Raw genomic sequence first — 13309 nt, forward strand, 5'->3', positions numbered from 1 at the left:
TGGATTTTTAATCATTTAGGCCATCAAATGTATCTACTTAACCGATCATAAATTATTCATAATGAAGGTGCATGAATGCATCTACTATGTTACCCTTAATACATTGATTGTATATAAGTGTTTACAATCATAGGTCACAGTTGTTCCTATGATGGTACAAGGAAGGATTTTAATATCTGACTGTAACAATTTGTTTAAAACAGCTGTAGAACTTTGTGCTAAGTGATGTGAATAATGCAATTAAACTGTCTTATCTTGTAAAGCATTAAATGTGGGAAATATTCAAGTTGCTTTTGACAATTTTCAATTTTGGTGCACCATGAAGAGAACTGCCTGCTACCTTTATCCATGTGAGCAAGTCTGGAATAATGGCAAGCGTAGATGTGGATTTTTTGTGTGAAATACCCATAAATAATTTTTCATTTATAAATACACATGGCTGAAGGTAAAATTGTCCACAAGCCAAAAGCGCCTTCTAATAATACTACTCGGCGGTACCTAGCGCTGTAGAAATTCTGCCATCAATGATGCAACCGCTTGTGTATTGCACCACCTGATTGAGACTCGAGCTCATTGATTCTATGGTACCATAAAACCTGCTACAAGATGACAAGTGCAAAAAAGGAAGTCAAATTTTCAGACACCAAGAGCTATACAAACTGCTTTGGCCGACACAGATAATCAGGCTATAATGGCTGTTTTTATTGCAGCTGTTAGTACAGATTACTTTCCAACTAGCATAGATTGATCAACACAACTTTGGCTTTTTGTGAAGAGATATCGGCCAACTCCAGATTTGAGGAAAAGCTCAGTCCCGCAGAAGTAATAGCTGAAACATGCAAAAAAGTTACAAAGTTCCCATTAAAAAATCTACTTGATGATAAACATACTAAAGACTCTTAACAGCAATTTCCTACTAGCCCACGGTAATGTAGAGTACTTCGTTGGCTATTAGCAAACTAGCTAAGACAGCAAAAGTGTTCAAACTTGCAAACTGTAAATTTTATTATTTAACAAACCTGCATTGTAACCTGCTATTTATAGCAGATTACAATTGAACTCACCTTTTGCCATTTATGTCAGTGAGCTCTATTTCTTGAAGCTTTATGGAGTTTGTACAGAAACCAACGTATCCGCATGCCTGCATTGATAAGTATGCAATTAGTGTTTGCGACTTGACAACATGACCATGGGATTCAAGATGAGCATTTTTCATTCGTTGATGTGATATGGTATCTAAAACCTTATTAAGTAGATTTAGTTTTAATGCGATATACATGTATGTATACCCAATACACTAAAGATTCTCTAAGCTTTCTTGCAATCTGCACCAATTGGATATATCATTAGCGCATCCAAGTTTCTCAAAAAATCACAATTTTAGGATTGTAATTATGGCCATCCACACATGTATATTTACTATGACTAGTCGAAACTATTAAACATAATTTTTGTTATTTTCTCTAGAGCTGAGTCTCAACTCCAGGCAGCCTAAAGCGCCCCAAGACCTGAATTAAGACTCCAGGCAGCCTAAAGCGCCCCAAGACCTGACTTAAGACTCCAGGCAGCCTAAAGCGCCCCAAGACCTGACTTAAGACTCCAGGCAGCCTAAAGCGCCCCAAGACCTGACATAAGATTAACCAAAAAAAGCTCAAATGCGTCTAAGAATGAATAAATTTAAGATTAATTCAACCAAATATTAGCAAGACAATATTTATTGGCTGAGGTAATAAATAAAATGACAGTTCAATGAATGAAATTAATGGGTTAACAGATTAATAGAAAGTATGGATTAACAAATCAATGCGTATATGAATGATCAATTGTGTGTGAATGAATAGAGAAATTATTTTATTAGCACTTATAATCTATACATACAAATCTGTGTTTGTTGGTCTTTTTGTTTTCAACCCTGTGTCCAGTTATAGCGATAAAAATTCCATTCTTTAGAGGATTTTAACTTGCAACATTCAAATCACAAGTGCACAAACAAGCATGCCTACCTACTAAGCTAAGCCATTCCTACAATTTCTAGCGCGATTACACACGCTAAATATGCACTTTTTATTATTGATATTACCTTTTACCATTGTTTTTTAAAGCATATTTTTCACCATTACCCCATTACCTAGTTTTTGAATTTGTAATATTCAAATGTGCCGCTCCAATGTCAGATGTGCCATAACACTCATATTTTAAGTTTCGGTAAATTTTTATAAACTAAATACTTTTCACAAGGAAGTTGTATTATCTGGAGCAAGAGTTGCCTCCACATTCTCTTTGTATTTGGGTAGACAAGGTATCAGACAAAGACAGTCCGATATCTCTTTTTTACGCATATACCAGAATCGAGAGGTACCAATATCATCCATCAAAACTTTGAATACAACGAGCTTCTGCTGCAATAGTAACCTTTTTTATACACACATTTCCACGAACTCATTGTTGATTTTTTCTCTTAATTTATTTGAACTGCACAAAACACTTTTCTCATGATATGAAGTTTAAAAGTTAGAATGGTAAATGTTGTATATGTTAAATATACATAAGTTTTCTGTTCAGATTTTTACCATTCACCTAGTAGATTAATACAATCAACTACTAAATCATGGTTGTGCGTGCTAGAGCACGCACAACACAGTACCTTTTACCGTGTTTAGCTTATCTGACCAACCGAATATTATTCTCACCTTGCTTATCACCTTCCACCAGGAAAGGTTCCTTGTCCAAACTACTTGCAGGCCTACCGGTTTACCCAATTCAGTCGATAAGCCAACCTGATAAGTGTAGGTTTTTCCTGCTTTCAAGGCACCACTGCAAAATCATTATCTTCGTGCATATCTTTTTAAATTAGCTGTAATATTGTTCATGTGGTAATGCAGCAGAAGTCAGGTACTGACCCATCCTCATTGAGTTTTAACACTCTCTGCTTGCCAGTATCGCCTGTAACGGTGACATCTAGTTCTCCCTGGAGCTCTGCCGAGCCACCATCAATTGTTACCTTCACTGAGTACTCATTGGCTAAAATACATATTAGACAATATTTACTATAGTAAGAGCCATGTCCGCCTGTCAAATTGAGAAAAGAAATTGCATCCTACAGGATTCGAACCCATGTATTTCAGCTTGGTAGCCCGGCACCCAACTACACCAATTGGCATTCCATATTTATTGGCATAGTTATTTTTTGTGCTTTATCGATATATCTGGCGGTGTCTTATGGCACATTATACTACCAGGGTACCCGTCTTTATAACATGACGTTGACTCAACAAACTTTTCAGTCCTAGTTCTTTAGTATTAAATACTTGAATATTAGTTATATAGTTAACTTTTTTGTATCAACTTCACTTTCTACAATATAAAACCGTTGTTGAGGCGGCAGTGGATTACAACTAAAAAAGGTGCAATAAATATAATATATCATAATTATATATATAATATATAATTAATAATATATATATAAAATGATATATAATATAATATGAGTGCCGGCTTTTAACAATGACATTAAAAAACTTTCAAAAATTTATTTGCAAATTATCTTGTGTTTCAAACATGTTGGCAAGCAACGAAATGAAAGTTTGTTATACAAAAGAAGTGGGCATTTGTTATACAAAAAGCAACATCAATCTATTGTGCATTGAAAAACATTGAAACTGAAGTTCGATTTTTTGTTCTTTTAATGCTATCAGCAATTTTAAGGTTGAGTCAACATTCTTTTTGTGTAGTTATTTTTGTCTCATGTGTGATTGTTCATGTTCTTTGTTCATGAGTCATTAACTAAATTTGCCATGATAAATACAAATTAAAACAAAAAGAACCTAATTTACAGTTTCGGCTACAGACAGGCTATAGGAACATAATCTACAGATTGAATTGAAATTGCGCCAAATATGAAAGGTCAGCAGGTAACATAAAAAAGTAGTAACAAAGCCAACACAGAACACTCTGACCTGTTGCGGCTCAAACGCTCAACAACATTTTTATGTCTAGATAACTTATATGGAAAAATGCATTAAGAATGTAATTTCTTTGCAAATGTAAATTATAATTATTGTTTTTTAGTAATTACTATACACAGCTTACCACAGAAGTTACCGTCATCTCCTGTCGTGTGCAGGTAGTACCGCTTGTAACCGTGAGAACTAGGCTTGTGGCAGTGGAGGCCCATAGAATTACAGCCATCCGGAGTATTACATCTAGCTGGACATTTCCCATTTTCAAAGTCTCTGCAATTAAAGTCTCCCAAGATAAAATGCTTGTTGCAATACATAAATTTAATGTCTTCTAGAACATAGAGGGAACAACTCTCAATGATTCACTACAAAGCTGCGGTTTTCTGTATGTCTCATGTATCGCGAGTTTAAATGACTAAACAATTAGTTTCTGTCGTCAAACAGTAAATAAATAGCATCGTTACCGTATATAGTTACTAATACAAAGTCGCTGTGTCTGCGATATTGTTGTAGCTACTTTAGTATCAACTAGTATTAGACCAGACGATGCCTGGGATTTCTGATCTTTTCAATCAGATATTCCGCAGACGGATCTTTAAGGAGCTGGTTCTCAGGAGCTAGATGGAGTTTAAACCCAAATATTTTATAAATCTAGCAGGAGGCACAAAGCATATGCGCGTGAGGGCTTGGATGAAATTGGTCTAAAAATGTGAAAAAACAGCGTATACGTGCACACACACAGCGATAGTGATAATTGGATTTATTAGTGTCAATGAGAGTATCTAGTAAGAGCTTTTGTCAGATAGTGAAACAACCTGCTAGCATACTTACTCAAAGCTAGAACAGAGCACTCCTGTAAATGGACAATCATTGATGGACTCTTTGAAATAGTCAATAGCTCGACTGTGATCACACGCAAAGAACCGTTTTAAACCTTCAAGTATAGAGAGTTAGGATTTACAGCAGTAAGATTTCATCATGATAGTTTTAGACATTCAAGTATAGAGAGTTAGGGTTTACAGTAGTAAGATTTCATCATGATAGTTTTAGACATTCAAGTATAGAGAGTTAGGGTTTACAGTAGTAAGATTTCATCATGATAGTTTTAGACATTCAAGTATAGAGAGTTAGGGTTTACAGTAGTAAGATTTCATCATGATAGTTTTAGACATTCAAGTATAGAGAGTTAGGGTTTACAGCAGTAAGATTTCATCATGATAGTTTTAGACATTCAAGTATAGAGAGTTAGGGTTTACAGCAGTAAGATTTCATCATGATAGTTTTACATCATGTTTTGCATGTATTTATTCAGTGAGTTAAAGTCGTGAAATACATTTGTTGTCAGGTGGTAGACATACCTTTATTTTAAGACAAAATTTGATACTGTAGTAACCTCATTGAGGCTTTCCTTGTACAGGTCATTATACCAAACAGAGTGCCATTAGGCTGAAAAGAATTGCATTCTACAGTTTTTTTGATAATTCTTTTGAGTTTGTGCTGTTTTTAACAAAGCTATATGTGATTTACTTCCACCTTTATTAAGTCAAAAAAATCTTATATAGGCATCTGTTTTTTGCAAATTGTTTAAAATTAGTTGAGAATCAGACTTTGAGTTGAGGTAACTACAGAGTTAGGATTCTTTTGTACGGTATGTGATGAGATTTTTGATTCTTTTTCTTTGTACTACATATTTGTAACATCTTTACAAAAGTATCACGTCTAGATATTCGACTGTAAACATACTAATCCCACGACCAAATGAGCGGAGCGAAGTTTGAGAGTTTTTATAATAAATGCATGTGCATACAACTTACGAAAATTATTCATCATCAACGTCGAAAACCCTTGTATCGAAATCTCATCAACAAATTTAACCAATTTTTTGTGGAGTCGTTAAAGTATAATAACAGTACAAAACACATATAAACCTATTTAAATATGTTACCAGGTCTTGGAAAGGTTACCGCAATATCTTAAAACTAACCCATCTGATCGGATTATACATAAATAGACAGATTAATTTGGCCAGAAATCTTTATTAAAACTGGCCAAGCCTTACTTTTATCAAAATTAAGACCGGCAAACGAAACGCCGAGCGACAGAGAATAGAGCCATTAAGTTGTGCGCATTTCACAAACAAATAACGTGCACATTTCACCAGTCTATAGCATTGTCGAATTGCTGAAGGTTTCTGTAATTAACGTAGAAGTACAGAAATTGTTTCTTTTTTGCCGATTTCAAAGTAACTGACATTTTGGAAACTTATGAGTACTTTGGTATTCTAACTGATGTCCAAAGCAGTGAAAGTAAAGGAAATGACGATGATATTTTTTTCTAACGATTCTTATGAGATTATTACAATATTTAATTATAAGTTTGGATGACTATTGAAGTCTTATAGTGACACTAACAACATCGATGATGGGCAGTATGTTACTGTTATTATTTTTTCTAAATAGTTTTGTTAAATAGATTTTCTAAAAATCTGTATAAATATCACAACTTCTTGATATTGTTAGCTATGATATTTTGTAATGTAAACAAAATTGTGCATTGGTTTTCTATTATTGCTGTATTACTATATTAATAATATTGGTTATTCTAATAATATCAGTGCATTTTACTTCTAATATTGCATCTCTCCTATTATAGGGGGAGAGATATAAACACGTAATCTTTTTCTTTCATTATTGCTGTTTGTTGTATATAATAACACCCACACCCAGTACATTACAGCTACCATTGCAGTTATTCTATTGCACTGCAGTGCTATTTGACTGCTAATATTGCATTTCTCAACCATCAGTACCCTTTCTTTTTTCCAATATCACTTTGGTCGTGGGCTGTATGACAGGGGAATTTCTAGTATATGATTATACTAACCAAAGCACTGGCAAAAGGTCGATATTAAAACTAGTTACACAATGTATATAAATTACTTATCAGATTATGCATAGTGTTCTATAACAAACCAATGTAGACCATTCTGTAAAATTTTTGAATTGTAAACGCTTAAGGGTCATTTGCTTACAGTGTAAGTAGCAAGCACTAGAGACACTACATACAGTCATAAGACACCAGGACTATCCGCTGCAAATGCTACTGACCAACCACAGTAGCTAAAGACAGCACATACCTTCATACAGATTATTTTCAAGCCGCACATTGGAGACAATACCATTCTTACAGTTGGGTTGGTCTTCTCCTCCGTTGGGAAAGAAGTCGGCATGGCCGGAAAGCTCACTTGTACCAAAGCCTGCCACCAAAATAGATAATTTCATTTTACTGTTGCCTTTAAAATTTAATTTAAATTCAATTTAACTTGAACGCACACAGAAACCAGTTATATGAACTGGTGATGAGCATGATATTTACAAAAGGCGGCAAGTTGAACTTATTAAGTGTTTAATAGAATTTGTTGTAAAACTCAGACTGCTATAAGTAAACTGTAGCGTACGTTATATTGTTTAGATTGAAATGAGACTGGGTGATGCTCATAAACAAAACTACGAAACCTTCCATGACATACTAGTATCTGTAACCAAACATCTGTGATCAAAAAACAAGAATCAAACCTCCTTCTCCCTTCACTATTTCAAGGATGGAATCTCCGTCACTGTGAATTATGTCCACAAACTTGGCATCTGATGGATCCAAACGAATTCCTGTATTGTAACCTATAAAACACTGGTTCGTAGGTATGATTATAACAGAGACATAGAATTATGCGCAGAGATACTTGCTGTGGGCAAAGCATTAGCCTTACACTAAGTGCCAAGTGATCATACAAAGTGTATCTGAATTGACAAGACTATAACTTATTGGAGAACCAGAGTCAAGATGCATATAAATTTACAGAAAATTCATTCGGTGTCGGCCATGCTTATGGTTAAAATTTACACCTCTCAGTAGACTCATTTCATATTGCTAATCTAGGATGGTAGGAATTAGATGTTATATATAATACAATATACACTCCAAAAAACAGAATAATGTGAGGTTAAAATCTAATAGAAAATACATTTAAAACATATGTAGTCTAAACCTTACCATATATAATGATGATCCAAGTTTCAGTACAAACAGAGCAGTCAGATGTAGTCAAGTTCTGAATTGAAGATGTTAAGCATTAGTTCAAATATCCATAAAAGCAATTAATGCTTTAGTGTGGTAGGCCAATGTCCCAAGCACATATACTATCACAAGCTAAATCGATATCTTTCGAATTAGCTTGTGATAGTAATGTGGTAATAGTGGTAACAGTAATCTTCATTGTAATGTTCTTAGCACATTTCAATGTAAATATATTATCACTAATAAGTGTGTCTATATAGACATCAGAGAGAAAAATAAAAGTAAGCGCTTGATTTGAGAATATTTAGCATCTACGTACCTTGAAAATAGGGTTCAGCCGGGTCAAGTCCAGTGATACGGCCAATAGAGGCTGTAAGGTTTTTCCCCACATATCCTGCAATGTGTGCGCCCAGGCTGTGGCCTATCAGATGCACATTATCTAGCTTGAGTCCATGAGTTTTCTGCGGATAGGATTCTAAGACAATTAAAGTGCTCAGCATTGTATAGAGTTGGTAAAGGAAAAATGAGAAACACACAATATATCGGAATTTGTAAACAAAACCAAGAGAAGCCTAACAGAACAGCGGTGTAACAATCGTGTATTTGAAGCGGTAAGTAGAGGCGTAACCTAGGTGAAACTGATCTACCTGCAGCACGCTGAGGAGGTAAACTATCTCTCGGGCTACCACCCTCGTGTTAGCTGTAGCTTGGGTGTAAAGAGTTTTGGAGGCTCCCAAAGATCCCCAGTCAACATCTATCACATTGTAGTCTCCATCCTTTAGAAGCTCTACATTCACAGGCTACAACACGAACACAGTCTATGTCGACAAACGCCAATCTCATCATATTACAAAGTTATAGAATAAATATAATAAGTAAAAAATCATGGTTTATAATTACTCTGCCTCTGCTAGATGTTTATTTTATTTCAAGGTTTCAAGATTTTTCATGGTTTGTGTCCTCATTTTTACATGACAATTACAGGTTCTCAACTCATTTCAACTTACGTGATATGAACAAATTGCATACAACCACTACCAAATATTTTAAAAATATCATTGCCAGCTGCTTTAACACTCTTCCACCTAGTATTTGTTCAAACATTATTTGTCAAACTATTTATATGATTTTAGTGACTGAATTTTACCCTTTTCTCTTTTTTTTGGTTATGTTATTGTCGTACGGCGTAATTTGAAAAACATTTCTATCTCAAATGAAATTATTGTCAACAAAGTAATATATATAAATAAATATAATTCTTGTTTTCTTATATAATCTTAAGACCAGCACAGTTAAATTAGTGTTACAAAATGCGTTTTGGCTATAGTAAATAGCAAGGCGTTCTACAATAGCAGCAAATGTAAAGCATAACTGGAAATTATGATTTTTGTTTTTAAGAAATAAAAAAGCAGTAAGCATAAGATGTAAATATAAAAACAAACAGCACAATAAAAATTGTGATTACAAACCATAACAATAATAATGATGATGATAATAACAATAATGCTATGCTCAAGAGCTAATAGCCAAATAGTCATGTTTGTTGTATTGTTCCTTTAAGACTCAAGGTTCCTGACAGACTGTAAGTCTAATTAATTGGGTTTTACTCACTGAAAACCATGAAGCCTGCGCACTCTCTAAGAAACCATGAATAATGAACATGGTTTTTCGGCTGGCCTTAAATCTAGAATTCAACAAAGTGTGAGAGTCGTCTGCTCTTAACGTCTGTCCCTTCTGCACATTTGCTTTTGTAAATAGCTGTAATCCATATAGATATTATTGGATGAGTTTTCAGATTAATCATTTCTTGATGCATATACCGTAAAGCCTCTAAGTGAATGCCACCTTTATTTGAATGCCACCTTTATTTGACCGCCACTACAGAGGAAGGGTTGAAAAAAGAGCGCCATGGCGTTCAGTTAGAGGTTTTACGGTAAATACAACACAAATCATATACAGTTGCTATAACAGGAAAATAACACAATTTTCTATGAAGTGATGTGGTTCTTTCATTTGCTGCTAACAGTTGCCTGATTTGGTGGTTGGTATAACACATGCTGTATATGATATATGAGAACTTTGTCCTCAAATTTATTTTCACTCGCTACTTCACTTTTATTATTTGATAAAGTCCAGTTAACAAACAAACATCCTACTAAAAGTTACAACAAGGTGCAGTAAAAGTTTGAGTTGCATATCCTCTGTGGAAGGATACCATGGAAGCTTGAACTTTGAGTTAGTAGGTCATTGAAGCAATTTTACTGGCCCTGATGGGGTGCTGAGACTGATATTTTCTTCTTAAAAAACATCGTTTGTGTGTTATACATACAGTGAACTGTGTATTGACAGTTTCTCGACTGTTAGGGGCAAGGCCGACGGGTCTCTCCGCAAAATCACCAGTCATTGGAAAGCATCCAAGTTTCTCATGACAATATGGTTTCGATGAGCCAAAGAGAAATCGTTCTGTTAATCAACAATCATTACTAGATAAGTTGCTCTCAGCTCATGAATATAGAGAGTGGCAGCTGCAGTCATGAGGACTGAGTAATATGATGAATGATCCCTGGTAAACACATGATAACAACTAGCGAAAAGAAAGCATCCACAAGATTGAATCAGTGTTAACAACTTACTGAATAATTGGCCATCTTTTGTTACTGGCTTGTATGGAACTGAAACAAATGGCAGAGTTTTAACCAGTAACTTGTACTAAACCTATACACATGGCAAAGAAAAGTACACTGCATGATGCCGACTAAAGATATTCTAGTGCTTGATAAATTCATTGTTCTCTGTGGTAATGGATGTTGCCTCAGAGGATCTAGATTCTATGTGGGTTTTTGTGACTTATTTCACTGTGAGTGATCTAAACTGAAAATTTCAAGTAAGCATCAAAAGTTAGCTAAATATCCTTAAAATATACATTTAGTTATGTTGTTATGTGTCCAAACACTGCACAGATATGTCACTACTGCAGTCAACACAAGAATTTATCACACATATGTCACGACAGCAGTCAACACAAGGATGTGTCGTACATATGTCACTACAGCAATTATCGCAAAGGTTTGCGATAATTGGTTTGCGATAATGCATTCTAGTGCTTGATAAATTCATTGTTCTCTGTGGTAATGGATGTTGCCTCAGAGGATCTAAATTCTATGTGGGTTTTTGTGACTTATTTCACTGTGAGTGATCTAGACTGAAAATTTCAAGTAAGCATCAAAAGTTAGCTAAATATCCTTAAAATATACATTTAGTTATGTTGTTATGTGTCCAAACACTGCACAGATATGTCACTACAGCAGTCAACACAAGGATTTATCACACATATGTTACGACGGCAGTCAACACAAGGATGTGTCGTACGTATGTCACTACAGCAATTATCGCAAAGGTTTACCCTACACATGCCACTACGGCAGTCAACACAAAGGTGTGCCATACATATGTCACTATAGCAGTTAGCACATGGATTTACCGTGTTCGCCATAAATAGCCTTAAGTTCCTCAATTTCCTGATTGACTTCATAAAATCCTGACGCTAAGACAAAATAGAGGGCAAGGAATATGCCTGACAGAGCATAACACTTTGCAACTACCATTGTTGCTTTCCTGTCAAATAAAATGGTGCCAGATACAATCATGTTTAAACTTTCACAAAATAACACAGAGTATAGCGCTCAGTTATGCCCATAAGACTTGACAGCATGTGGACCCACTTATGGCTACAAGCTTTTGTACAAGTTCTTTTTTTCAGTTATTTTTACCAGTTTTATCATTGCACTTTTTTATCTCTTTTTTATATCTTACTCTGTTACCTTTCACCCTCCTTTTCACTTCACGTCGTTCCCTTGTCCCTATTCACATCGTTCTCTTGGCCCTATTCTCATCGTTCCCTTGTCCCTATTCACATCGTTCCTTTGTCCCTATTCCCATCGTTCCCTTGTCCCTATTCACATCGTTCTTTTGGCCCTTTTCTCATCGTTCCCTTGTCCCTATTCACATCGTTCCCTTGTCCCTATTCCCATCGTTCCCTTGTCCCTATTCTCATCATTCCCTTGTCCCTATTCCCATCGTTCCCTTGTCCCTATTGCTCAAACATTTCTTTCAGCCTCATCACTATAACAACTTTCTCTCCAATATTCTCCACAACTGAAATAAGCTTCAGTATATACTCCCTATTTTATATTTTTCTATTAAACGATCAAGCGTAAAAGCTTAGCATGCTAAAGTCGATCATTCAAACCAATTGACCAATAAGACGACTTATGCAAAGAATAATAATCAATAAAAATATTCCCTCAATTATAAACATATTAAATAATATATAGTATAACGGATAAAGTAAATGAACTTAGCTACATAGACCTCACTTCTGTCCTTCCAACCAGCCAGCTGAATAGCTGAGTGCTGAACAGGAAGGAGTTGCGTAACACGTGTGAATGGGCAGATGGCTGAGATAAGATATTTTATTGGGTGATCACACATCCAGGCGCATGACTGAAGTTTTCAACAGTAAATAATAAAGATATATGCAGAAAGATATAGGATTACTTGTGAAATACAAAAAAGTCTAGCTTACAAACAACCATTCTAAAAATGTAGCTTGTAGATTTTTCTTCATGATATGACTGCCATAATTACAGCCCATGATGCTGTCTATGATATTCAAACCTATTCAGTAAAGTTTGGGGCTGCCTTGACATAGAACAGACTTGACAGGAAGCCATTCTTACTATGTATTGTGGGAACATGCGCTTCTAGCCAAAATAACTTATCAATAATCTTCACAGGAGCCTGTCATGTGATTATCAAACATTTCAGACAATCGCTGGGGCAGTAAATATGCAAAAGGTGAGTTGAATGATAGAAACATAAAAGGTTTGTTGTTGTACCAGTTCAGAAGTAGAACTGAAAACACAGGTTGGGTGAGCTGTTTACACGCTCCTGTTTTTTAGATTTCGTATCTGAATACTTCGATCACTCTTTTTGTATTTATGAGAATGGATAAAGATCATAGTTAGTAGTACTTTAAAAGTTAGATTAAAAATTATATCCATCCAAGTTTGGCCACTTATGGTTTCATACAAAAGAAGTTCTCACTGTTTGTCAAATGATCTATATTAATAAACCCCACATTTTTATAGTGCATGTGAGTGTGTATATTAGTCTGCGCAAATGTTTGTTTCCACATTTTTTTGCTGATTTCATCTAAATTTCACATGCATATTTTATGTGCCTTTCGCCACATCACCAAAAATATTTCGTTCAAA

General features: G+C 35.0%; 1 protein-coding gene across 1 annotated transcript; it reads right to left on the reverse strand.

Annotated features, from left to right (window-relative positions):
* Nucleotides 1-95: 95 nt before the first annotated feature.
* LOC137390780 (pancreatic lipase-related protein 2-like) lies at nt 96-11638 on the reverse strand. The gene is made up of 14 exons (XM_068077099.1): nt 11515-11638; nt 10667-10705; nt 10363-10496; nt 9645-9791; nt 8681-8833; nt 8353-8494; nt 7535-7636; nt 7096-7215; nt 4791-4839; nt 4090-4232; nt 2901-3021; nt 2691-2814; nt 1065-1141; nt 96-829 (listed from the first exon to the last, which is right to left on the reverse strand). The coding sequence occupies exons 1-14, from the start codon at nt 11636-11638 to the stop codon at nt 724-726; spliced, it is 1581 nt and encodes a 526-aa protein (XP_067933200.1). The 3' UTR covers nt 96-723.
* Between the last annotated feature and the right edge of the window lie 1671 nt (nt 11639-13309).

The sequence above is a fragment of the Watersipora subatra genome, chromosome 3 (genome assembly GCF_963576615.1).
Source record: "Watersipora subatra chromosome 3, tzWatSuba1.1, whole genome shotgun sequence".
Taxonomy (NCBI): Eukaryota; Metazoa; Bryozoa; class Gymnolaemata; order Cheilostomatida; family Watersiporidae; genus Watersipora; species Watersipora subatra.